Source organism: Paramormyrops kingsleyae, chromosome 5, assembly GCF_048594095.1.
Source record: "Paramormyrops kingsleyae isolate MSU_618 chromosome 5, PKINGS_0.4, whole genome shotgun sequence".
Classification (NCBI taxonomy): Eukaryota; Metazoa; Chordata; class Actinopteri; order Osteoglossiformes; family Mormyridae; genus Paramormyrops; species Paramormyrops kingsleyae.
Genome location: NC_132801.1, coordinates 1,587,867 through 1,614,819, shown reverse-complemented (window position 1 = coordinate 1,614,819; position 26,953 = coordinate 1,587,867). Strand labels below are relative to the sequence as shown.

General features: G+C 48.0%; 2 protein-coding genes across 3 annotated transcripts; one reads left to right on the top strand and one right to left on the bottom strand.

Moving 5' to 3' along the window:
- The first annotated feature begins 482 nt into the window (after positions 1-482).
- Positions 483-6,045, top strand: tnfsf18 (TNF superfamily member 18). The gene is made up of 3 exons (XM_072712794.1): positions 483-855; positions 3,964-4,039; positions 4,299-6,045. Exons 1-3 carry the CDS (start codon positions 724-726, stop codon positions 4,637-4,639), a joined length of 549 nt encoding a protein of 182 aa, XP_072568895.1. The 5' UTR covers positions 483-723; the 3' UTR covers positions 4,640-6,045.
- Positions 6,046-17,658: 11,613 nt separating this feature from the next.
- On the bottom strand, positions 17,659-25,969 carry LOC111859932 (tumor necrosis factor ligand superfamily member 14-like). Of its 2 annotated transcripts, XR_011991651.1 has the most exons (5): positions 25,505-25,969; positions 23,137-23,179; positions 22,653-22,730; positions 18,817-20,745; positions 17,659-17,895 (listed from the first exon to the last, which is right to left on the bottom strand). XR_011991651.1 is itself a non-coding variant. In XM_072711828.1 (4 exons), the coding sequence occupies exons 1-4, from the start codon at positions 25,706-25,708 to the stop codon at positions 20,363-20,365; spliced, it is 708 nt and encodes a 235-aa protein (XP_072567929.1). In that variant the 5' UTR covers positions 25,709-25,969; the 3' UTR covers positions 17,659-20,362. The 2 variants fall into 2 exon arrangements, 1 of the variants encoding a protein (XP_072567929.1); XM_072711828.1 differs by having other exon boundaries at positions 17,659-20,745.
- Positions 25,970-26,953: the final 984 nt, after the last annotated feature.

Genomic DNA, 26,953 nt, shown 5'->3' with positions numbered 1-26,953 from the left:
AGGGGCACGGTTCATATCAAGAACTGGAGAACGCTGGTGGAAACATCACACCTACTTCCTTTCAGCACAAGAGAGGGTTTTGTTTTTTTGGGCTGTGTGAGATGGGAGATGCAGCCAACCAGCATTCGAATTGGCCTGCTCTCCATTAGGGGTGCGGATATGCTGGGTGTAAACAGGTACACCAAAGCAGAAATTGATATGTGACAGAATCCTGTGGGCCATCCCCGTAGAGTACGCTGCTGGCTGACCGCATACCGCAACAAAGGGCGTTAATCTTCCAGGCCCCACCAACACGCGGCTCACAAACAAAGCTGCGTGTTACTCCTCTCCATTTGTGTCGTGATTCTCCCTTTGATTGTTCATGACATCATGGCATGGCTGAATCGGACACACTGAGATCCATATCTGTGGGGGTGGAACCCTATTTGTTGGTTCAGCGTCCCGCCTTTTCCTCCGACGTCCGTGCAGTGAGGTCGACAGACCTCAGCGACGTCTACATGTAGAGGGACGCGTACCTGTATCACAGGCTTCTGTCAACACAGCCGGCGCTTGAGCTGAGGAAGAGGTTTTTTTTAGCGCTCACAGAGACTGACAGCTGCGGGGAGGAAGCCGACGCACGTTTCACTCTCTCAGCCGTTCTTACGAAAGAGAGAAAAAGGAGAAGAAGAAGAATTGAGGTCCGTCCCTGTGTCTCTCTCACTCCTTGCGGTCTGCGTCTGTGAGATGTCATCTACGGAAACGGCCCTTCACCAGGCTCTGGCTCGCCATCAGTGCCTGAACAGCACCCTCATGCTCTGGGTTACACTCCTCTCCCTGGCCCAGGCCATCACCCTGGTGCTCCTCTTCACCCGGCAGGTAAGGCCCCCAGCGAGACAGAGCGCTTGGCCGCAGGCAGCCTTTGTGGGTGATATAGCACAGGACGTCCAGAGAAGACTAAGCACAGTAACCATTGTCACTGTGGCTAAAGGTGCAAGCTGGGCTGCGTAACAATGATACCAGACGCAAACATCATGGCTTGCAATTGTCTCTTTTGTTCTTGTAATTCATCTATGGAAAGATATACTTTCTTGATCCCAAGTAGGAAATTCCGGCGAACAGCCACAGAGAGGCAAACATAGGGCAGAGGAACCAGAAAGTTTTGCATGGTACCAATGCAGCAACAGTGCTGGGTGCTTAAGAGTCTCGCACTGGCCAGACATTATTAATGCTAAAGTTTCAGCAGCAGCTCTTGTAGCTAAATGGGAATGTGCATCAGGTGTGACACCTGTGATTTGAGAAGCTTCTCCACAAACCATTTGCACATCTTTTTATTTCTGGTGGTTACTTGGGAAACCACCTTAGCTGGATCCAGCAACTATCTCCCTCCTGGTACTTGAGCTTGACACCTTATAGTTGACATTTGCGTAACCTCTAAGGCTCCAACCTACATGTGGTAATGACATCTCCTCTGAGCAGTCTGCGGACTCACAAGGACTGCTGGAGACTGTTAGGAGCCCCATATAACAAGGTTGATATTGGTAGGTGGACCTAACTGAAACCAGTTATAAGTTTGTGATTTGCTGGCTTGTAATGTTAAGTAGAGACTCATGATGAATGGTCTCTAGTTAGTAGATAAGTCCAGTATCCTTTGTGAAAGATGCTCTTAGAGGTATCATGTTTGAGGTAAACCGACTACACACAGCCTTTGCGGCTGTTGGCAAGATGGTTTACATCCAGGGTGACTGAAAACCAAAAAAAAATGTTTATGTTATGTCTATTGCATAGTGAGAGTGGCCGAACTCCGGGTTTGAGCAACCCTGAATATTGGCTAAGTCATGTGACCAGGGATACCACATGAATGTGGAGTATCAAAGCCTTCAACCTGACTGCCAGGAGGGTTTCTCCTCTGGAGTTTGAGGCATGCAAACCTTGGGTCATTACACTGAATTTACTGTATAGAGACTGATAGGATGAAGAGAGAGTGAAAAGTCTGATGAAGTGATGGAAAAGGTGACTGGAATGACCAACAGTCAAACTAGATCTTACAGGCAGATAGAAAGTCAAACAGAATCAGTTATAGACCGATTCAAGGTCAAGAAAACTCACATGAGAACAGAAAAATGGTCAAAGGCTCTTGTTCACAGATGGATAGTCAAACACTTCCTTGCAGAGAAGACTTGCTGTCAAATAGATTCTGTTGGATACAAAGTCATAGACTCGGGTGTAATGAGAGGCTGGTGGAAGAGTAGGGTGACGGACAACCACATACAGATACAAAGTGACAGCTGAAATGGCTAATGGACAAACGATGGTTGAACTGGTTAGTGGGTTTCTGATTGAAGCAGGCTGGCAGACAGGTTGCTGATGGTATTGGAGGGATGTGGGGGGGGGGGGGGGCTTGGCAGATTAGGGTGCTGTAGCCATGATCAGAAGGCCATTGCTGTGCTGGCAGAGCAATGCCACTGCTGGGCCCTTGAGGAAGGAACATATACAATCCACAATTACTGAAAGAACTGATTGACCCAACTTTCTGAAAAATGGATCTGTGGACAAAAGCATCTGCTAAATGAATAAAATGTTAGTAGTATAAGACAGGGCCTTCAGAGCCTTTTATCTGGCGTTTCTGTTTGGGCCTCATACTTTAGCATGGATGGATGAATGAGTTATTCAAAATGGTGTGGACAGATGGACTCCTGAGCAAATCACACACACACAGACACATGCACACACACACAAAGTCCACCCATTCATATCTTTACAGGGACTGTCCATTCATGTCTGTAGGAAGAACCCTAATCCCAACAATGAGAACCTTAACCCCACCCAGCCCTAACCTTAACCATAAGTAACCAAACAAAACACGAGACTTTTTCGCATTTGTAAGTTTTTGATGGCAGTCACAGATATTTTTAAAATTGAGTTTCCCCTTGAGGGGCCTGAAATGGTCCCCACAATGTCAAAATAACAGGTTTTTATCACATTGTGGGTACTTTTGGTCCCCAAAATGTAATATTTATATATGAAACACACACACACACACACACACACACTTGTTTACAATGTCGGAAATCCATTTGCACGCTTCCCAAAACCAAGCTTTTTGATGCGTAATTGCGGTTTGGAATAGGCGTAAATGGCCCTGGCCCCCAGTTTGCAGTGACAGCTCATTCCCCCGAAGAGGGAACTGAGAGCAGATCACTGAAGAACGTGTCCAATTGTCAGAGTGGCAGTAAGACAGCCTCCTCCCAGTCCAGTGCTGGTCTCTGCACTCCATTTCTTCTCAGCAAGATCTATTGTGTCATACGTTCAGGCAAAACTGCCGGAAATGGCCATTAAAAACACCCCTAGGTCACGCAGTCTTGAAAGAATAGCAGGGAAAGGAAGCTCTGTCTCATTTTAGATTTGTGTTTCATTCCTCTGAGATGCTGTGAGTTTGTTCCGTCATGCCTCCCTTGCCACAGCAGGACGAATCCTGACTCTCACATTCTCGTTTTTGTACGCAACCTGTTTTGAACCCTTTGCAACCACATGTATGAATCTGTTGAAGCTGATCTTTGTATGAATGACTCCTCCGTCTTTCACATGTGTGCTGTACATCGTATCTGTTCCTTGGGTTAGAAAACTTTAGACATACCCCAAGGAGCTATGAAGAAAATTAAGAATAAATATCATCATAATTCAAAACCCAGACAGCATGATTAGTGTGCAAGGACAGGGAACCAAGTAACAAGTGTTTTTTGTAGGGTGAGGGTCACTTTCTGAGTTTTCACAAAAAAAAAAATACTCAGTGATGTAAGTAGAAGTGTCTACAGGAAGAGTGTACAGGATGCAGGGCAGGGAGCAGAAGTTAGAAAAGACAGAAGCGGTATGAACCTTCATCAGGGCACAATAAGTGAATTGGCAATAGGTAAGGAGATCCAGTGAAGGCAACTTCCAGGCATTTAGAAATAACTGTTGCGCTGCCGTTCAACTGTTTCACTGCAGGACAATCCCAGCACTCCCTGTCTCTGCAAGCCAGCGAACACAACTCAACAGTTCCTTGTGAATTATCTGAAGAAAGGTAGGACGCACTCCTGTATTAAATAAATACACTGGGCCCGTCACAGCTCACCAACCGTCAGTGTCTCTATCTTAACAATCAATAGGCCCAGTCTATGCTCTGCCTGTTTCCTTCAAATATGAAGGCATCTCCTAATGTTTGTTCTATTTAAGGGCCCACCAATGGGCTTCTACAAAAGAAGAATTATTGCTTATATTGTCCAGGATTGAAATACTGGAGTTTAAAGGCTTGGATCAGCAATGACCTTTTCTTTCTGTAGGGTCCAACCAGGCCATGGATGAGCTCCATTGGATGTCGGAGGATGACATTAAGCCAATCATTGCCAAGGATGGGCGCTACTTCCTGTATATCCAAGTCACGCTGCAATCTGATGCTGCAAACCTAACCTATACTGTGCACATTAAGAAGTCCAATAACCAGAAGCCTCTCATAAGCCTCACCCTTACTAAAAAATCAAATGAAATAACCACTGGGTTCCATGGACGACAAGTGAAGCTGGATAAAGGGGATGAACTGAAAGTCACCTGTGCTCCTCCTGCTCTGATCAACACCAATGAATTTGCAACACATATGGGAACCTATCTCACAGAAGCCTATTAACGAGACCCATTACGGCTTCACCAGGGGTGTACCTATTAAAACCCCATTAAAACTACTAGTTAACTAACCTCCAGCAAATCCCAAAGGCCTGCTTACTTGAACCCAAGCCCTAGCAAACCCCTAGTTCTCAAACTTTATTCATTCATTCAAACATTAGTGACAAACCAGGGTTTACAAACTGGAATATAGATTTGAATAGAACCTTTTCTTGTTGCCTATGCCTGTTTTTATTTATTTATTTATTTCGTTTCACTTAAGAACGAATCTTTATAGAAAGCTCAGATATAGAAATTCTGAGCTTTCTATAAGGATTCGTTCTTAATTTGTGAAAGACCTTACAAAGAAATGTGACATTTTTTTTTTGTGTCACATTTCTTTGTAAGGTCTTTCACAAATTATTTTAAGCAAAATGTCAAACATCACTAAAATGATTTTACAGCTTGTAGGTGAGGCTACCTTGACATATCTGTCATTCGGAAAGATACTTGCCTTGTGCGAGACTGAGTTCTCCCACCAAAGACATTTCTCAGAGAACTAACCTCTTTTTTTTACTGTGTATGATGCAAGGTCCATTGCTGTGGAATAATATCCATAAGGCACTTTGTAGGACCACACAGGATGGTGTTACGCACCGGCTGTCGCTGTCTGATTCCACGGCCTGTTATCAGTGTCTCAGGCCCTTGCTTCCTTTTCTCCAGAGTGGGTGCTGAGGGCACTGCTGAGCTTTAGCTTCACTGAGCATCGCCATGTGGGAAGCTGCCTGCTGAGTCGTAGCTTCAAGGAGCATCGCCATGTGGGAAGCTGCCTGCTGAGCCTTAGCTTCACTGAGCATCGCCATGTGGGAAGCTGCCTGCTGAGCCTTAGCTTCACTGAGCATCGCCATGTGGGAAGCTGCCTGCTGAGCCTTAGCTTCACTGAGCATCGCCATGTGGGAAGCTGCCTGCTGAGCCTTAGCTTCACTGAGCATCGCCATGTGGGAAGCTGCCTGCTGAGCCTTAGCTTCACTGAGCATCGCCATGTGGGAAGCTGCCTGCTGAGCCTTAGCTTCACTGAGCATCGCCATGTGGGAAGCTGCCTGCTGAGCCGTAGCTTCACTGAGCATCGCCATGTGGGAAGCTGCCTGTTGAGCCTTAGCTTCACTGAGCATCGCCATGTGGGAAGCTGCCTCAGTGCCAGAGGGGCTCTGGCCTCTTTTAGCTCGCAAACCACAGGGGATGCTGGGGTGGCAGCTCTTGTGGTGCCTTTTCCCCAAAGATCTCCAGAAGTTTTGTCTGAAATGCCTCTCGGACACTCACTACATAGGAATAGCCTTTCTCTCAAGCTATGTTTCTGAATGTATTTCCTCAAAAAAGTATTTTTCTATTGTATATGTTTACCAATAAATTATGAATATTGACAATGTCAAACGAGTGCTTCTGTGAAGCTGTAATGGATGTGGTCGGGATGTGGTCGTCAGCTGTTCATGTTCTTTTTAAAAGATAAGCCAGTAGTTCTTAGTTTGTAAGTCAGCCGTCCACTTCCAAATCATTGTCACTTATTTTCTGAGATAGTATTTAGCTCGGTTTTGAAGAGGGGGTGGTGCATGGCTCTGTGGCTTAGGATGCTGTTTCCATGATCGGCAGGGCACTGGCTCAAGTCCCTAAATTCAATTCAATTCAATTCAATTTTATTTATATAGCGCATTATCACAACATTACATTGTCTCAATGCGCTTTACATTTCTGCCTCGTAAGGACCCCCCAGTGAGTAAGCCAAAGGCAATGGTGGCAAGGAAAAACTCCCTAAGAGGAAGAAACCTTGGGAGGAACCAGACCCAAAGGGGGAGCCCATCCTCCAGGGGCCGGCAGATGAGTCAAACAAAACAAGATGAAATGACTAAGCTAATAAAGGGGTTGAAATATCAGTCTCAGTGCAGCGGCCGACCGGTGCAGGCACGGGGTGCTTGATGCACGATGGCAGGATTAATAGACACACAGCCGCAGGATGGATGGCGAGGCATCGTGTTGAGCCAAGGGCAGGCAGGTTGGAGGGTAGTTGCCGGAGGTGGAGGTAGTTGTCTTGCAGGCAGCAGAGGCATAAATTCTTCAACGACATTCATAAATCAGCAAAGTGATGTCACCACTGGCCCCGGGCCGAGGCCCCAGTTACATCAGGGACATCATGACCCTGCTCTCTGAAATATGCTGCTTTGCACTGCAGCATCTGCAAAATAACTAACAATGCAAAAAGTGTGTCTGTTGTGATGACGTCATAAGTCACATCCTTTCTACAGAGAGTGATGTCAGACTTCTTCAGTGCATAACCGCAGATTGTAAGACTCGTGTGTATAAGATAACCTATCCATAAAGATAACCTATCCATAAAGAATCAGATTCTGTCTTGCTTTGGGTTGGACACATCCTGACTCTGGTCTTACATAATCTGTAATTGTTTAACTTAGCAGACACTTTTGCCCGAAGCAACATACAAGTCAGGCAAAGAGGTCGATTAATTTAGCTGGACTGAGCTTCCAGTGAATGCCCAGGTAAGCAGTATTGGAGCATGAGCTACACAACATCATCTAAATAAACTAAGAACCTAATAAGACTGCTGTTCATGTAAGCAGAAAGTGGAAAATTAAGAACATTCTGGGAACACGGAGTGGTACAAGGCTAATAAAGGTATTTCTTAATGACTTAAGGGTCCCTTGACAGATGATGCATTGGAGGTAGCCCATAATCTGCAAAGCCATTCAGTTGTAAATACCTACATTGCCTATATGTTTGACAGGCCCTGAGGAAGCACATAAAGTGTTTGAATAGGCAGATGTAGTATTTACTGTTTATGTATCATTTATTCATGAAACCATTACGGTACTTTCAGAGAAAATCTTTCTAGTCAACATGTTCTTATCTGATGGGAATGATTCCTGGAAACCTGTAAATCACAAAGACAGTTACTGACTCCGTTGTCAAATGCTATATGCTGTATGTGCAGACCCTCACAGTAAAGCCAAACATTTGGCACAGGCATGTTTTCAATAAATCACACAAACTTTCCCAGAGCATAACCCAACCCAAAATAACAACTGTCAGGATCAGTCCCTCTCTGTCCTTTTTATTTCTTGTGTTCTTATTTTTGAGTAATTAATTTTTGTGAAGCACAACTTGGATCGTCCATCCTTCATCATGCCCATCCATAACATATAATACAATGATTAACTTTACAATGAAATTATCATGATCATCATATGAAATTAATCCATACTGGCTTTTATATGCATGCACACCTTGTTACCGTTACCATTGTTACATTTCAACAATGTGTCAACTACTTGACCGGCAGGAAGCAGAATACTGCAGTGTCCATAGGCCAGATACTGATGGAGAGAGTTGTTCCCTATAAGGGAGGCTGACTACCAGCTATGGCGGGCCCTGGACACAAGTATCATAAAACATGACACTCAAGCTTTTTTATTGACATTGTAAACCCATGTACTGAAATTTGGGGACAACTCTGATGTAAATGAATCTGGATGAGAAGGGCACAGTGGGTGGGAAAACATGCATAAAATGTATAAATAATACTGAGTAGAATGAGTGAATTAAAATTAGTAAAATTATGACTCAAATAGGTACCATCAGTAGTGAAAAGGTAGCAGCAATTTCTAGGACAACTGCAGCAACAGTGGATAGAATAACAGCAACAGCAGTGGAAAGGATAACTGCAGCAGTGGTGAGTAGATAACTGCAGCAGTGGTGGGTAGGATAAACGCAGCAGTGGTGGGTAGATAACTGCAGCAGTGGTGGGTAGGATAAATGCAGCAGTGGTGGGTAGATAACTGCAGCAGTGGTGAGTAGATAACTGCAGCAGTGGTGGGTAGGATAAATGCAGCAGTGGTGGGTAGATAACTGCAGCAGTGGTGAGTAGATAACTGCAGCAGTGGTGGGTAGGATAAATGCAGCAGTGGTGGGTAGATAACTGCAGCAGTGGTGGGTAGATAACTGCAGCAGTGGTGGGTAGGATAAATGCAGCAGTGGTGGGTAGGATAACTGCAGCAGTGGTGGGTAGATAACTGCAGCAGTGGTGGGTAGATAACTGCAGCAGTGGTGGGTAGGATAAATGCAGCAGTGGTGAGTAGATAACTGCAGCAGTGGTGGGTAGGATAAATGCAGCAGTGGTGGGTAGATAACTGCAGCAGTGGTGAGTAGATAACTGCAGCAGTGGTGGGTAGGATAAATGCAGCAGTGGTGGGTAGATAACTGCAGCAGTGGTGAGTAGATAACTGCAGCAGTGGTGGGTAGGATAAACGCAGCAGTGGTGGGTAGATAACTGCAGCAGTGGTGGGTAGGATAAATGCAGCAGTGGTGGGTAGATAACTGCAGCAGTGGTGAGTAGATAACTGCAGCAGTGGTGGGTAGGATAAATGCAGCAGTGGTGGGTAGATAACTGCAGCAGTGGTGAGTAGATAACTGCAGCAGTGGTGGGTAGGATAAATGCAGCAGTGGTGGGTAGATAACTGCAGCAGTGGTGGGTAGATAACTGCAGCAGTGGTGGGTAGGATAAATGCAGCAGTGGTGGGTAGGATAACTGCAGCAGTGGTGGGTAGATAACTGCAGCAGTGGTGGGTAGATAACTGCAGCAGTGGTGGGTAGGATAAATGCAGCAGTGGTGAGTAGATAACTGCAGCAGTGGTGGGTAGGATAAATGCAGCAGTGGTGGGTAGATAACTGCAGCAGTGGTGAGTAGATAACTGCAGCAGTGGTGGGTAGGATAAATGCAGCAGTGGTGGGTAGATAACTGCAGCAGTGGTGAGTAGATAACTGCAGCAGTGGTGAGTAGGATAAATGCAGCAGTGGTGGGTAGATAACTGCAGCAGTGGTGGGTAGATAACTGCAGCAGTGGTGGGTAGGATAAATGCAGCAGTGGTGGGTAGGATAACTGCAGCAGTGGTGGGTAGATAACTGCAGCAGCATTGGAAAGGATAACAGCAACAGCAGTGGGTAGGATAACGCTAGCAGTGGTGGGTGGGATAACTGCAGCAACACTGGATAGGATAACAGCAACAGCAGTGGGTAGGACAACTGCAGCAGCATTGGATAGGATAACTGCAGCAGTGGTGGGTAGGATAAATGCAGCAGTGGTGGGTAGGATAACTGCAGCAGTGGTGGGTAGATAACTGCAGCAGCATTGGAAAGGATAACAGCAACAGCAGTGGGTAGGACAACTGCAGCAGCATTGGATAGGATAACTGCAGCAGTGGTGGGTAGGATAACTGCAGCAGTGCAGGGCTGTGCTGAAAGATCCTGTCAATGTCTGAGAACACTCCGGTCACAAGGGTAGCGTCCAGAGTGCTGAGTGTGTTTGTGCTGGAAGTACTTGCCTCTTTGGGTGGGATTGTCCGGAATGCTGGAATGCCTTCAGGAGGCTCCGTGAGAACAGCAAAGGAAGAGGCCTCCTCGTGTTTGTGTGCTTGTGTGTGTGCATCTGGTCTCACACCGTGATGCTCCTGTGTGTCTGTGTGTTTGTGTGTCTGCTCTTGCACTGTGACACCCCTGCGTGTCTGTGCACTTGTGTGTGTGTGTCTGCTTTTGCACCATGATGCTCCTGTGTGTCTGTGTGCTTGTGTGTGTGTGTGTCTGCTTTCGCACCGTGATTCTCCAGTGTGTCTGTGTGCTTGTGTGTGTATGTGTGTCTGCTTTCGCACCCTGCCGCCCCCTCACTCGCCGGCTCGCTCTGGGTTTCTTTCCTCGCCCCCAGAAGATGCGCCGTCCGAACCGAGGCGACGTCAAACAGGTTTTCCCTGTCAGTGGGCCTGAGCCTCACATCTTGTTTCCGCTCCTCTTGGTTTCCTGTCCGACATGCGATGCTGGCGTGTTTCACAAACTTTCCCCCGCGCGGGCCGGAACATGCAAATGGGCCTCGTCCCAAAAGGCTTAAATGAAACTTGGTTCCGGAATGAAAGACGCTGTGTGATAATCTGCATTTGTTTATCAATCGCCCTCATATCCGGGGCAAACTGTGTGCCTTTCCACTAGCAGAATGGAGCTTTAGAGACAACTTCAAAGCACGAATGCTGGTTTAGCTAATTCAGTGCCCTTCACACACACACATACAGACGCACACAAACGCATAAACAGACACACACACACACACACACACACATAAACACACAAACGCATAAACAGACACGCACACACACACATACATAAACACACAAACGCATAAACAGACACGCACACACACACATACATAAACACACAAACGCATAAACAGACACGCACACACACACATACATAAACACACAAACGCATAAACAGACACGCACACACACACATACATAAACACACAAACGCATAAACAGACACGCACACACACACATACATAAACACACAAACGCATAAACAGACACGCACACACACACATACATAAACACACAAACGCATAAACAGACACGCACACACACACATACATAAACACACAAACGCATAAACAGACACGCACACACACACATAAACACACAAACGCATAAACAAACAAGCACACAAACATAAACACACAAACGCATAAACAAACAAGCACACACACACACACATAAACACACAAATGCAAAACACACACGCACACACACACATAAACACATAAACAAACAAGCACACAAACATAAACACACAAACGCATAAACACACATGCACACACACAGACAAACACACAAATGCATGAACACACATGCACACATACACACACACATAAACACACAAACGCATAAACACACACGCACACACACACACACAAACACACAAACATACAAATGCATAAACACACATACACACACACACACATAAACACATAAACGCATAAACACAAAAACACATAAACACACACACACATAAACACACAAACACATAAACACAAAAACGCATAAACACACACACACATAAACACACAAACGCATAAACACACACACACATAAACACACAAACGCATAAACACACACGCACACAAAGACACTCACACATATAGAAATGAACTGTCTGCACGCACAAATCAGTCAAATAAACACCAATAGAATTGGACACAAACACACTTGGCATGACATCACCACTTCTTCCAGCCCCCAAAGCCCGGCAGCAGCTGGGCCCCCAGGGGGTCATGTGTGCCACACACCAACCAATCAACCTTGCAGACCTGGCCGCTGCACTTTTTCTCCCTGGGCAGCTGGTTGCTCAGGGCAGGGGGCAGACCGGCGGGATGGACAGAGCCAGCGTGCTGGGGCAGTAAGGGAGGACTGCAGACCGGCGGGATGGACAGAGCCAGCGTGCTGGGGCAGTAAGGGAGGACTGCAGACCGGCGGGATGGACAGAGCCAGCGTGCTGGGGCAGTAAGGGAGGACTGCAGACCGGCGGGATGTACACAGCCAGCGTGCTGGGGCAGTAAGGGAGGACTGCCGACCGCCGGGATGATCAGAGCCAGCGTGCTGGGGCAGTAAGGGAGGACTGCAGACCGGCGGGATGATCAGAGCCAGCGTGCTGGGGCAGTAAGGGAGGACTGCAGACCGGCGGGATGGACATAGCCAGCGTGCTGGGGCAGTAAGGGAGGACTGCCGACCGGCGGGATGATCAGAGCCAGCGTGCTGGGGCAGTAAGGGAGGACTGCAGACCGGCGGGATGGACATAGCCAGCGTGCTGGGGCAGTAAGGGAGGACTGCCGACCGGCGGGATGATCAGAGCCAGCGTGCTGGGGCTGTAAGGGAGGACTGCCGACCGGCGGGATGATCAGAGCCAGCGTGCTGGGGCAGTAAGGGAGGACTGCAGACCGGCGGGATGGACAGAGCCAGCGTGCTGGGGAAGTAAGGGAGGACTGCAGACCGGCGGGATGATCAGAGCCAGCGTGCTGGGGCAGTAAGGGAGGACTGCAGACCGGCGGGATGTACACAGCCAGCGTGCTGGGGCAGTAAGGGAGGACTGCCGACCGCCGGGATGATCAGAGCCAGCGTGCTGGGGCAGTAAGGGAGGACTGCAGACCGGCGGGATGATCAGAGCCAGCGTGCTGGGGCAGTAAGGGAGGACTGCAGACCGGCGGGATGGACATAGCCAGCGTGCTGGGGCAGTAAGGGAGGACTGCCGACCGGCGGGATGATCAGAGCCAGCGTGCTGGGGCAGTAAGGGAGGACTGCAGACCGGCGGGATGGACATAGCCAGCGTGCTGGGGCAGTAAGGGAGGACTGCCGACCGGCGGGATGATCAGAGCCAGCGTGCTGGGGCTGTAAGGGAGGACTGCCGACCGGCGGGATGATCAGAGCCAGCGTGCTGGGGCAGTAAGGGAGGACTGCAGACCGGCGGGATGGACAGAGCCAGCGTGCTGGGGAAGTAAGGGAGGACTGCAGACCGGCGGGATGATCAGAGCCAGCGTGCTGGGGCAGTAAGGGAGGACTGCCGATCGGCGGGATGATCAGAGCCAGCGTGCTGGGGCAGTAAGGGAGGACTGCAGACCGGCGGGATAGACAGAGCCAGCGTGCTGGGGCAGTAAGGAAGGACTGCAGACCGGCGGGATGGACAGAGCCAGCGTGCTGGGGCAGTAAGGGAGGACTGCCGATCGGCGGGATGAGCAGAGCCAGCGTGCTGGGGCAGTAAGGGAGGACTGCAGACCGGCGGGATGGACAGAGCCAGCGTGCTGGGGCAGTAAGGGAGGACTGCAGACCGGCGGGATGATCAGAGCCAGCGTGCTGGGGCAGTAAGGGAGGACTGCAGACCGGCGGGATGATCAGAGCCAGCGTGCTGGGGCAGGAAGGGAGTACTGCAGACCGGCGGGATGGACAGAGCCAACGTCCTGGGGCAGGAAGGGAGGACTGCAGACCGGCGGGATGGACAGAGCCAGCGTCCTGGGGCAGTAAGGGAGGACTGCAGACCGGCGGGATGATCAGAGCCAGCGTGCTGGGGCAGTAAGGGAGGACTGCAGACCGGCGGGATGGACAGAGCCAGCGTGCTGGGGCAGGAAGGGAGGACTGCAGACCGGCGGGATGGACATAGCCAGCGTGCTGGGGCAGTAAGGGAGGACTGCAGACCGGCGGGATGGACAGAGCCAGCGTGCTGGGGCAGTAAGGGAGGACTGCAGACCGGCGGGATGATCAGAGCCAGCGTGCTGGGGCAGTAAGGGAGGACTGCAGACCGGAGGGATGGACAGAGCCAGCGTGCTGGGGCAGGAAGGGAGGACTGCAGACCGGCGGGATGGACAGAGCCAGCGTCCTGGGGCAGTGCTGGGGCCGTTCTGCCTGTGTCATCTTCCTTGTATGACCCGCTCCCTGCCTTCTGGTTGCCTGGCGATTGGAGGGAGTGGTGGCACCGGCTTGCCATCTCCCCCCTGCTCCCCGTTTGTGTTTCAGATTTAATTGTATTTGACTCTCCCTGCTGCCCCCTGGAGGATGGGCTCCCCCTTTGAGTCTGGTCCCTCCCAAGGTTTCTTCCTTCTAGGGAGTTTTTCCTTGCCACTGTCGCCTATGGCTTACTCACTGGGGGCTTTGGGTGGGGATGCTGTAAAGCGCTTTGGGACAATGTAATGTTGTGATAATGCGCTATACAAAAATAAATTTGTTGTTGTTGTTGTTGTTGTTGTAAGGGAGGACTGCAGACCGGCAGGCGCACGTCTCTCTCCCTGCAGCCGCAGATGCAGCTGCTTAGCAAGCTTCTTGCCCCCAACATGCAGACGCGCTGGCTGGATGGGTTACGGTTCAGCCGCTGAGTTCGGCTGTCTGGGTTAAGAGGCAAACATGACATTAAAAATGGGGGGATGACGAAGGTGGATTTCATTGTTGATAGGAAATCTCTCATTTACAGCACTGTGTTTTTTTCTTTCAGAGAATCAGTCATGTTCTCAATTTTATACAAATGCACCAAGTAACCAACAGAGGGCAGTATGCAATCTTCTCACTTTCCCACTGACTGTACTGTGTAATTGTCATGTGCATTTAATCTTAGTACTGCTTTATGCCACAGGTGGCATTAGTTAGGCACCATCTTTACTGTAATATACAGCATCGACGTGCAGGTTTCACACTAGCTTAATCCAAAAGCTCTCTGTAAATAGCTTCCAGGTTTTCAGCAACTGGCTATTAAATCTGCATTTCTTTATACCCTTCCAGCAGTTTTCAGTGGTTAAAATCTGTAACATATAAAATTGTGCATTGAAAAATCCATCAATTGAGTCAGTAAATACATGACACAGTGTTGCATGTTAAAAACAATGTCATTTACCTAGATAGATAGATAGATAGATAGATAGATAGATAGATAGATAGATAGATAGATAGATAGATAGATAGATAGATAGATAGTACTTTATTAATCCCTCGGGAAGGTTCTCTGTGGGAAAAACCCTAAGTCCTACTATGACAACCTTCATGATTATGTAGTGATGAGATCTCACCAGATGACCACTAGCATTTTCCCACAGCTGTGTCGCTGCGTTGGTCTCGGCATAGCCACGGATATAAAGGGGATTCCTGCACAAAGTCCGCCACTTCTCAGAAAATGGGCTCTGAAACCAGAGAGGTTGGGTTTGAGATGAATAAGTAGGACTAGCAGCCTGAACAAGCGAAGCCACAGAGTAGGTATATGGTGTGGAAACCCGGCCCTCATTTTGTCAGCCTACAACATGCTGCAGGGAAACCATGCATGAGATCCCACTGGGGGTTTAAATGGCCTGCAGGAAGATAAATGCAGTGTAATGTGACCGATGCACTCCACTGAACGGGAGCAGTGCTGCTGCGAGAGGAGATCCCGAAGGTGACTCCTCCTCACCAGGATTCAGGTGCACTGAACGGGAGCAGAGTAGCTGTGAGAGGAGATCCTGAAGGCGGTTCCTACTCACGAGGGCCCGGACGCATTGAATGGGAGTGCAGCAGCCGCGAGAGGAGATCGCAGACACACAGACAGACGTACACGCACAGACACACACCCAGACACACAGACGCACACGCATAGACACACAGATAGACGCACACGCACAGACACACACGCAGACACACAGACGCACACGCACAGACACACACGCACACGCACAGACACACACACAGACACACAGACGCACACGCACAGACACACACGCAGACACACAGATGCACACGCATAGACACACAGATAGACGCACACGCACAGACACACACGCAGACACACAGACACACACGCAGACACACAGACGAACACGCACAGACACACAGACGCACACGCATAGACACACAGATAGACGCACACGCACAGACACACAGACGCACACGCATAGACACACACGCAGACACACACGCATAGACACACAGATAGACGCACACGCACAGACACAGATGCAGCTACACAGACGCACACGCATAGACACACACGCAGACACGCAGACACACAGACGCACACGCATAGACACACAGATAGACGCACAGACACAGACGCAGACACACAGACGCACACGCATAGACGCACACGCAGACACACAGACGCACACGCATAGACACACAGATAGACGCACACGCACAGACACAGACGCAGACACACAGACGCACACGCATAGACACACAGATAGACGCACACGCACAGACGCAGACACACAGACGCACACGCATAGACACACAGATTTATGGGTCTTCAATCATCTCTGTCGGAAAAACCCTAAGTCCTACTATGACAACCTTAATCCCCACCCAGCCCTAACCGTAACTATATATAACCAAGCAAATAGACTTTTAGCATTTTTAGTTTATTTGATTACATTCACAGATTTTTATAATATAACCATGACTACACTGACACATGCTAGACAAGCCACTGTGAGTCAGCAGGAGAGAGATTTCATGCACAACCGCCCCCCCCCCCCACAACTTCCTCCCCAGAGCATGAGGCGCCAGGCTCACTTGTTGTGTAGGAGGAAATTGCAAGTAAGCAGACTGCAGAACAAAGGAAAATGAAAAAGCACACGCAAAGTGAAAGATGCAGGAGGCAGAGGTGTGAAAGTTCATGACAGGAAAGAGATTGATGAGTTTGGGGTACAATAATATTGAATGCATGCGAGAATCAAAGTGCATGCATGGTGTAAATACCTAAGCAGCGCATGTCAAGAAGCAGACACACATGAGGTTTCACATGTGGAGATACCTAAACAGGCTCAGGGCACAGTGAGACTGGGCACACGCGAGGTCTTGCACGCAGAGACACCTGAACAGGCTCAGGGCACAGTGAGACTGGGCACACGCGAGGTCTTGCACGCAGAGACACCTGAACAGGCTCAGGGCACAGTGAGACTGGGCACACGCGAGGTCTTGCACGCAGAGACACCTGAACAGGCTCAGGGCACAGTGAGACTGGGCACACGCGAGGTCTTGCACGCAGAGACACCTGAACAGGCTCAGGGCACAGTGAGACTGGGCACACGCGAGGTCTTGCACGCAGAGACACCTGAACAGGCTCAGGGCACAGTGAGACTGGGCACACGCGAGGTCTTGCACGCAGAGACACCTGAACAGGCTCAGGGCACAGTGAGACTGGGCACACGCGAGGTCTTGCACGCAGAGACACCTGAACAGGCTCAGGGCACAGTGAGATTGGGCACACGCGAGGTCTTGCACGCAGAGACACCTGAACAGGCTCAGGGCACAGTGAGATGGGGCACACGCGAGGTCTTGCACGCAGAGACACCTAAACATGTTACATGTCACCAGCAGCACTGTGGCCAGAGGTGACAGGAGAGAGACCCCCAATCACAGACTTCCTCTGTCACTGCTTCCATTTTCATTTCATTTCATCTCAACAACAACAGATACGTGACAGATGAGTCACAGAAATAATAAACAATCATTTTTTTCTTTTACTTCTTTCTTTCTGTCTGTCTATCCATCTAATCTCAAGTTAGCTAGCTAAGCTATGCTACTGCTCGATTTGTTTCTTTTTTAATGGTTTATTTGACAGGGACAATGCATAACAACAAGATCACTGTAAATATACATAAAGATAAAATCATTTTCCAAACAACTAAAATACAAAAATACACAGTAAAAGCAAAGAAAAACTCCTTGATATATTTAATAAAACTGAAAAATAAAGCACATACAATATTTATAAAAATGCAACCTCTACTGGTTACACAGGGTGGAGTTCTCTGAGGCCACCTGTGGCCGCTGCTCTGCCTTCTGTTTTTTCAGACTGGGGGTGCAGTGCGGCCTGTCCCAGCGTCGGCATGGAAATGTGTCGTGTGGGCAGGCCCTTGACCACTCTCTCGGTTGCTGTTACCGGCAAAAGTCCCTGCAGCGCAGTGAGAGCGGCTGGTGATTACGGAAGCAGCAGTGGTACTTTCTGTAAATAGCAGGGGAAGATAAAGCCAAACACAAACAGACACACACTCAAAAAGACATAGACACAGAGACACACACACACTCAAAAAGACATAGACACAGAGACACACACACACTCAAAAAGACATAGACACAGAGATACACACACACTCAAAAACATATAGACACAGAGACACAGACACACACACTCAAAAAGACATAGACACAGAGACACACACACACTCAAAAAGACATAGACACAGAGACACAGACACACACACTCAAAAAGACATAGACACAGAGACACACACACACTCAAAAAGACATAGACACAATGACACACACACACACTCAAAAAGACATAGACACAGAGACACACACACACACGCACACACACACTCAAAAAGACAGACAAAAATTGTTTTTATTACATCGTGGGGGACATTTGATCCCCAAAATGTAACATAAACATAATCCACAGACACACACAGATACATAAACACACTCAAAAAGACACACACCCACCAACACACACAGACACACCCACGCACACACACAGACACACAGACACACCCACACACACACACAGACACACACACACACACACAGACACACCCACACACACACACAGACACACACACACAGACACACCCACACACACACACAGACACAGACACACACACACAGACACACACACACACAGACACACCCACACACACACACAGACACAGACACACACAGACACATGGACGCACAGCACATTGGGCATTATCCTACTCATGGCATAACCACGCTTCAGGTGACAAAGCAGGACCTCTGCACGTAGCAGCCACTGCAAAGTGCATAAATGGGTCACGCTGCAGCCTTTTGCACACTCAGCCTTCCATCCTACCTGCAGCTTCACCTCCTGCTCCGCGGCGCGTGAGAACTGCACTCTTGTGATCAGGCCAGCATCTGGCATTGTGGTGAAGACACTGCAGCACATCCCGCCAACAAGAAGAAACATTTCCAAAACAGCAAAGCCTCCATGGTGTATTTCACTATTTATTTAATTCATTTCATTTATTTCTTTCCTTTTATGATGCCTAATTTTACAGCAGATTTATTTTTTACCAAGACTTTGTAAAAGGCATAGGGATTTCTTCACTGGTGAAATGAATAAATAAATATAAGCATTATATACATAATATCTGGGGGAAAAAACATATCAGTGTACAGTGCACATGAACCATGAACTAGGGAGAGCATGTTAAATCTGTCAGCCTCCTGTCTTAATCTGTAGCCACTGAGGTCAGTGATACCAAACTGAGGAGCTTCTTTCACACAGCACGCAGTTTAAACCTGTTAGTCCTTCCTGGGCTCCAGCTAGCTGGTTAGCCAGTCACAGCTCTGTAGCCAGTTAGCCAGTGACAGCTCTGTAGTTGGTTAACTCATGACAACTCTATAGCCAGTTAGCCAATGACAGCTCTATAGCCAGTTAGCCAATGACAGCTATGTAGCCGGTTAGCCAATGACAGCTATGTAGCCGGTTAGCCAATGACAGCTATGTAGCCGGTTAGCCAATGACAGCTATGTAGTTGGTTAACCCATGACAACTCTATAACCAGTTAGCCAGTGACAGCTCTATAGCCAGTTAGCCACTGACAACTCTGTAGCCAGTTAGCCACTGATAGCTCTGTAGCTGGTTAACCAGTAACAGCTCTGTAGCCGGTTAACCAGTGATGCAGGTGATCATCAGGAATTTATCAAATGAGAGTGGGTCACTGTTATGGGCCAGGGCTTCTGTGTACTGAGTGTAAGGGGGACGATTGGAAAATATGCCTAAATTCTTGGTGTCCTTAGTCCTCTCGGATTACGGCATCATGCAATTATACGTCTTTCATGTGGACGTCAGACAAGCCCCAGCTACAGTATAAAACAACGTACAGAAAGATGAAAAACAACAAGCACATGAACACATCGATTCCACATGGCTTAATTTTAGTGCGTTCCTAAGTGCCAAAAATAGAGATAAAATAATGGGATTGAAAAGGAGTACATAATCTGTTACAGTGACCAAGCAGTAGCGAGCAGAATGAATCCCATCACTTGATGGCTCCCCCAGGGCTCTGCCTATAAATAGATGCGTGAGAATGCAGTTGTGATTGGTAGCTTCAGAGCCCGGATCATAAGCTGAAATGCATGGTTGAGTTTGTTTATATACTGTCCACCTCTATAAATAAAAAAGAGTGATCTTGTGCAAGCCGTGTTTTCGCACCTGAATATCAGGCAAGCTGAGGTGAGTGTGAGTCAAGGGTTGCTTAAGACAACGTGGCCAAGAGTCTATGTAATCTCTACGACCATTTGGTGACCGGATTTCTTGCATGTGGGGTGACCTGTCGCAAAAGCAGAGAAGCCAAGGTTGCCAAGCCTCGAGCATTGGCCGATCTGCTGCCCCTTTAAATCATGAAGGCGCCGAAGAAGTTGTCGGTGACTAGCTGGTGTCGCACAAGCGTGTTGTTCTCCAGCTTGATGGACAAGCTGTCGCCGGCGTAGAGGCGGAAGGTCCCACCCAGGTAGCTGTTTCGCATGTTGCTCATCTTCTGCTCCTGGCTGCTGTAACATATGGCCTTCATGAGCTCCAGTTCGCTGCCGTAGCGCGGTGTGTGCCTCAGCACACTGTGCTTGAACGGGCCAAGGTGTGGCTCTATGAACATGATGCTGGAGTAGATGTAGTAGAATCCTTCTTTGGTTACGTACAGCTTGTTGTCCTGGATTTTCATGTCATGGAGGAAGGCATCCCCAAACTCGCCCCACATGAGGAGCCCGTTGTTGCTGCTCCCTGCAAGCGATGACAATGAGAAGGGAGCTGTTTTAGCGTGACTGATTGAGGAGGGCAGTCGTACTATTCCTCGATCCAGACTATGGAACAGCCTGCCATTACAGTTTTAGTCAGCACCCTCGGTAACCACCTTTAGGTCCAGTTGAAAACGTTATTTTCCAGGGCTTTTACTTACTAGCATGATTGACTGATTGATGGACTGATTGATTGATACATCCACTGGGCTTCTAGAGGAACATTGCTGTGGAACCCGCTGTGAATGGCCGTCTGGGTAAATGTGGAATGGCTTCCATAGTGAATTACTGGAGCCCGAACATCTACTGCTATGGATTAAAGTATCAATTAAGCCAGCAAAACAGGAGAGAAGCTGAACTCTTAGGGTTCATACACGGCTTTCGAGAGAAGCTCTTTTCTGAAGAAGATCACCCCAGGCCACTTCAGTCTTCTGTGATGTTATTTTGTTATAATCTCTCACAGCAAATGAAACCACATTGAAATTTGTTCAATAATGCTGTGAATAAATATCCCATAGCATGCAGGCTGTTTCCCTGTAGATGTATCTAATAATAATGGCGAATATCAATGTTCTGATAGCTACAAAGAGCACACGTGTGATGGAGACCTCAGGTCATCAAGGCATAGAGCACCTAAAAACTGCAGACACTAAGCATTTTCTGGACTATTGTGACTCTGTAGGCTGTACATTCTACCCCCTAAGGCTGAACACTAGGTTACCGTGGCAGGAGAGGAAGTGGTAAGCTGAAGGGCCCAGTATCTATTTTTACTCATTTTCCAAAGGTGCCTTATCTCTCTCAGTCTCTCAGTATATCAATTCATTACATTACATTACAGGTGCCGGTTCCTTAATAGTTGTTTAATATCAGAAAAAATATTTATTAAATTATGTCAATCATGCTGTGAAAATCTTCCTTTAATGTACAGTCAGACGTCGGACATTCACGAAGTTAGGTTTCAGAACCCGTCACGAGTGAGGAAGATTCGTGGATGGTTGGTAGAGTCACTAAAAATGGTAATATGTGCTTATTTCTATAGTTTAAACCCTAAATATGCCATTTAAAATTTAGCTTAGTACATTACCTTTAAAAAAACAAATGTTTGATGTAAAAATAGAGTACAGTATAGCCTAACGGATATTTGTCACACTAGTACATTTACAGTACAGTATACTAATGTTACCCCTAATAATTCATAGAACACGGCATTGGCTGCCGTTTTCTTTTGCATTCACACTAAGGTAAATGAGTAAACGAACGGGACTGTAAACTCATTGACAGAAGTTATATACGTAACCGAGGTACAATTTAATACAATACGTAAAGGAAACATGTACGTTCAGTGTTTATAGCAAATGTGTCTCGAGAGGGAAACCCGGGACACATTTGCTATGTACGTAAACATTAGCACCTTTCAAGTAGTTTATAATTGTCAAGAATTTCGCAGATGTGTGAAAAAATCGCGGATGCAAATAAGTTCGGTTCCAATGAAATTTTCGCGGATCTGTGAATCGCAAATGCACGAGGGCTGACTGCACCTATGTACATATATGTGTTGCACGATAGAGTGAAATTACATACCATTAAGCAAATGTACATTTTTTTAAATATGAAAAATAGAACAAAGAAATGTTATAGGCATGGATATTTGTTGTAAATCTCAACATTTTTATGGCAAATTATAAAAAGGACAAACGGCAAACCTCTGACTCAAACAGACATTATCTCGCCCTCTCCTTACAGTAAATGAGCATCCTGCCTGTGACTCAGACGAGGAGTGTGTCTGTCAACAGAGGACATCCACTCGGAGCCTTCAGGCTGCCCGCTATTCCGGGATTTCCCACAAAGATTAGCTAAACTTTTAGCTCAGGGCAAATGGAGAAGGGGTCTTACCCGTGAGGTGAGCCGAAGGTTTGGATGGGCTCACAGACGCTTGCATTCTGTTTTTGCCAGGAACTATGACTTTGTTCTCTGTTGTGTGTGGAAAACCATGAACAGAAACACAGTTTTAACATTGACAGCTTGTCCAGGTCTTAGAGCCCATCAAAAACTTACCAACAGGACAACTTCAATACACAAATATCCCCAAAATCAGCAGGTTTTCACCCTTATTTACAGTGAGAGGAATTTCTACATAGGAATAATCTAGAGAGCTAACTGGGAAGCTGGGGACGAGGCGGTGGCCATGCTCACAGTTATTGTTTATTTCTAAAATGTGTTCTGTGGCTTACTCACTAGGTGTTAGGGTTAGGGTTGCTTGTTAAGACATATTGTTAAGACATTCGAGGGAGCGCTGTGCATGCAGCCTTTTAGGTGCCCCTCTCTGCTGTGTCACCAATGGTCCATGATTGTACTGATCAAAGACCTGAAGTCTTACCGAGATCTGAAGAGCCCTTCAGCGCAGTGGGGCCATGGTCTTCCTGAAAAAGGAACAATGTGTCAGTTCTGTCTGTCTCTCTGTCTGTCTGTCTGTCATGATTGGACTTGGATATCTTTCTGGGGCCTGTCTATTCATTTCTATGGGAAAACCCTAATCCCAACAATGACGACCTTAACCCCTATTCAGCCCTAACCTTAGTCACAAGTACCCAAAGGAAATACAAGACTTTTGGCATTCTTTGTTTTTTGATTGCAGTCACAGATTTTTATAAAATTGAGTTTCCCTTGCGAGGATTGAAAAATAATCACAAGTCAAAAAGGTTTTCATCACGCACACACACACACACACACACACACAGCAAAAGGACTAAAGTAAACCCAGATATAGTCTTCCTCACATACACACAGAAGCTAAACAAGGTCAAAATTTTAAAATTAGTATTCTATAGATTTTTAGCAATAAGTAAAGTGACAGGGAATTACTACACCTTGTAATATGTTTGAATTACTGAGTAACTCGCCAGTTTAACATTTAAAAAAGGGACAAGTTTGACCCGACTGCATGTACAGAACACTGCTTTTCTGTTTTACTTCAATGTTTAATTAAGTGTCATGTATATGAGATATTTAATCACTGGTCATGGAAGCTGGCAATTGGAAAGAGGATTAGGGGACATCTGAGTTACCAGGAAGAAGCTCAGCTATGGCCTGAATTACATCATTCAGAAAACCCCTGACTTCCTGTCATTTGTGGATGACCATGCAGACCTTGTGCTCATACTTGCATCATATTTTACTCTTTCTGAATGAGATTTTCATTTGTAGTCCAGAGTTTAAGAATTATGCCTTTCTCAGACGTCAGGTCAGAGCACAGGTCGTCTGTCTCTGCCTTTCTCAGACGTCAGGTCAGAGCACAGGTCGTCTGTCTCTGCCTTTCTCAGACGTCAGGTCAGAGCACAGGTCGTCTGTCTCTGCCTTTCTCAGACGTCAGGTCAGAGCACAGGTCGTCTGTCTCTGCCTTTCTCAGACGTCAGGTCAGAGCACAGGTCGCCTGTGTCTCTGCCTTTCTCAGACGTCAGGTCAGAGCACAGGTCATCTGTATTTTTGGTGTCCCAGGAGCCTTCTTCAGGTTTGGGGGACCCAGCACTGATATTACTATTGCTTTGCCAACAATGAGATTTGAACCAGAAAGCTTCTGAACAGACACACGTCTCATACAGTGAGGGTATGGAGGGTTGAAACCTCCACCATTTTAATGGACCGTACATGAACTCTGGCAATATTCCACCACTGAACAGTCACAAAACCATTAACTAGTAACAGCTGGGGCATATTTTCCTGCTGAAGAGCACATTCTCAGGAAATACAGCTTTACTAATAACCACATGTGACCAAGAGCAAAAGTTCAGTGTTGGCTGCCCAGGTTCCACACTCGTGGCCCGCTACCTCTCAGCTGACCTTTGACCTGATGTCATGATGACGGTCCAGTCACATTACGACAGGGACGCCGCTGCTCTCGCGTGTTCACCCCACCGCAGGCGCCTCAGCCACCGCTCTGCCGCGAGCGATAACCAGGTGGCCGGAGCCCCTGCCTAAACCACACATGACACAATTATCACAGCCCTCCTGACTCCCAGATTCAGTGTGAAAACACGACAGAAAACAGCGGTGTGCTTGTGTGTGGGGGGTGCTGTCAAACCCCCACCTTGATTCAGGAAGCTGTTTCACAAGTGTGCCGGGCAAGTCATGCCCCTGTGGGCGCCCTAGTGATGGGGATGGGCGGGGGGGGGGGACTGACAACAAAACAGACAAATGGGCTGATCTTATCTGTTCCGCGAAGAAGCCGCCCCCCAGCATATGGGAACTGATAAAGGTTCCCCTTTACAATTAGGGACAGGCAGCCCTGCAGAACCTCAGACACCATACAAATTCAGCAAATCTTACATAAATATTTAATGTCACTCTTACTTACTTTCAGTTCTGCACACACTTTCAATGTGACCTTGACCTCAGTGACACTTCCTCACTTGTCTGCAGATGGCATCCAGCAGATGTAATACCTTAGTAATAAGTCATACTGATCCTCACACCGATACTCGTACTCCAGGCCATTCATGAGCAGAACGAGCGGTGAAGTTTCCAATGGAATAAGCGGTTGGCGTGTGCATTGTGTGCCCGAGAGCACTGTCGCCAGCTGCACAATCACACCCCCGCCAGCTGCGCAATCACACCCCCGCCAGCTGCACATTTGCACCCCCGCCCGCTCGCACCTCCACCTGCTTGCCCCACTGCCTGTTGCTCGCTCACACTGCCTCTGAGCGCGGGCACAAAGGAGCATGAGTGCCCTGAGAGTCGGCTGGGCTCACCTGCAGCGATGACGGTGAGTGCTTGAAGAGGTAGTAGACGAAGCAGGCCTCCACAGCCATGCCGAATAGAGCCAGGAAGACCAGCAGGAAGAGGAGTCTGCAGGCCGTCTTACTGAGCTGCCAGGGAGAGGCGGCAGGCCGCGGCAGCGGGCCGGCCTGGCTGTCCACCACAAACACCTGGGGAGATACGGAGGCTCCCTCCATGGGGCCGACGGGCGAAGCAGGGATGGCGGGTGCAGTGCAGTTTGTAAAAATAACAAATAAAGATGAATCCCCAGAAAGTGGAGATGATCAGCAGGCGTGAGAAGAGCTCATGTCTGCAGCGCTGCAGCCGGGCACAGTGTTGTCTTTGAAAACACTGGTGTAGACAGTGCTGTAGAGTTCGGCATAGGGCACGCTGTAGTGTGCACGGCGTAGAGCAGGGCAGAGTGGAGTGTTAGCACATGTGCGAGTGTGTCTGCCGGCGCTGACCCCGCTGGGCTTTTTAAACCAGCCGGCCACGCCTTCACACTTGTCTCGTCCGTTTCATGACACTTCCTGTTTCGCTCTCTCGCTCTCTCCTTCCGTCTTACAGCCTGAGTCTTTCTGTCTTGTTTCACTACCTATTCAGTGAATATGAGCTGAAGATGGTATCAGTTGTGCTGTGCTGGTCCCTCCGGACAACTCGTCCCAGAGATACCAGCCTATCTATTATGCTTTTAATTAGAATACATATAATCTTTGCAGGATCTTTTGAAACACTGTAATATTGATCATTTTCTCTGGACTTTCCTATACAATTTTGACTTTCTCTGTTTCACATCATTAAGTATTTCAGTAACTTTCTTTAGGTGAAGAGCATCACACCTGAATGCCTCAGGGGACTTCAGTCAGGAATTCCCCTCTATTTTAACTCCACTTTAGACACTTAGGGCTTGGGGGGGCCGGTGGGTGTCTTTTCCCCATATGCTCCCCCATATCTCAACGACACCTTAGTGGCCGTGGGGTCCCTGGCTCGTGCTCGCCGGTGGGGGGCGCCCGGTGCCTCCCCCCCCTGCCTTCCTTGGGTGGGCGCGCAGCCATCCGGTGGCGGGGGGCCCGGGTACCTGGCCGCTGTGGGGCGGCTGGATCCATGACCCGTCGGGGCTCTCCCGGCAGTCTGGGGGCCCCGGGGCGGTGTTGTTGTGGCCTCGCACACTCACTGGGAATCATTCCATGTTAACCTGCACACTCATACATACACTCACAACACACAAACATACACACATACACATATGCGTACACACACACATACACGTATGCGTACACACACACACATACACGTACATATGCACACGCACACACATACACACACTTTCATATCAACACACATACACTTAGAATGCACACACACATAGACATGCACACACACACACACACACACACACACAAGAGAGCCTAGGGCTCTCTTCCCCTACTTTATCCCTCTTT

Coding starts and splice junctions, on each gene's coding strand:
- LOC111859932 (XM_072711828.1), bottom strand. CDS start 25,708: ATGGAGGGAGCCTCCGTATCTCCCCAGGTGTTTGTGGTGGACAGCCAG. Junction 23,180..25,504: donor ACTCACCGTCATCGCTGCAG/GTGAGCCCAGCC, acceptor TTCCTTTTTCAG/GAAGACCATGGCCCCACTGC. Junction 20,746..22,652: donor ACCTTCGGCTCACCTCACGG/GTAAGACCCCTT, acceptor CATCGCTTGCAG/GGAGCAGCAACAACGGGCTC.
- tnfsf18 (XM_072712794.1), top strand. CDS start 724: ATGTCATCTACGGAAACGGCCCTTCACCAGGCTCTGGCTCGCCATCAG. Junction 856..3,963: donor TGCTCCTCTTCACCCGGCAG/GTAAGGCCCCCA, acceptor GTTTCACTGCAG/GACAATCCCAGCACTCCCTG. Junction 4,040..4,298: donor TGTGAATTATCTGAAGAAAG/GTAGGACGCACT, acceptor TTCTTTCTGTAG/GGTCCAACCAGGCCATGGAT.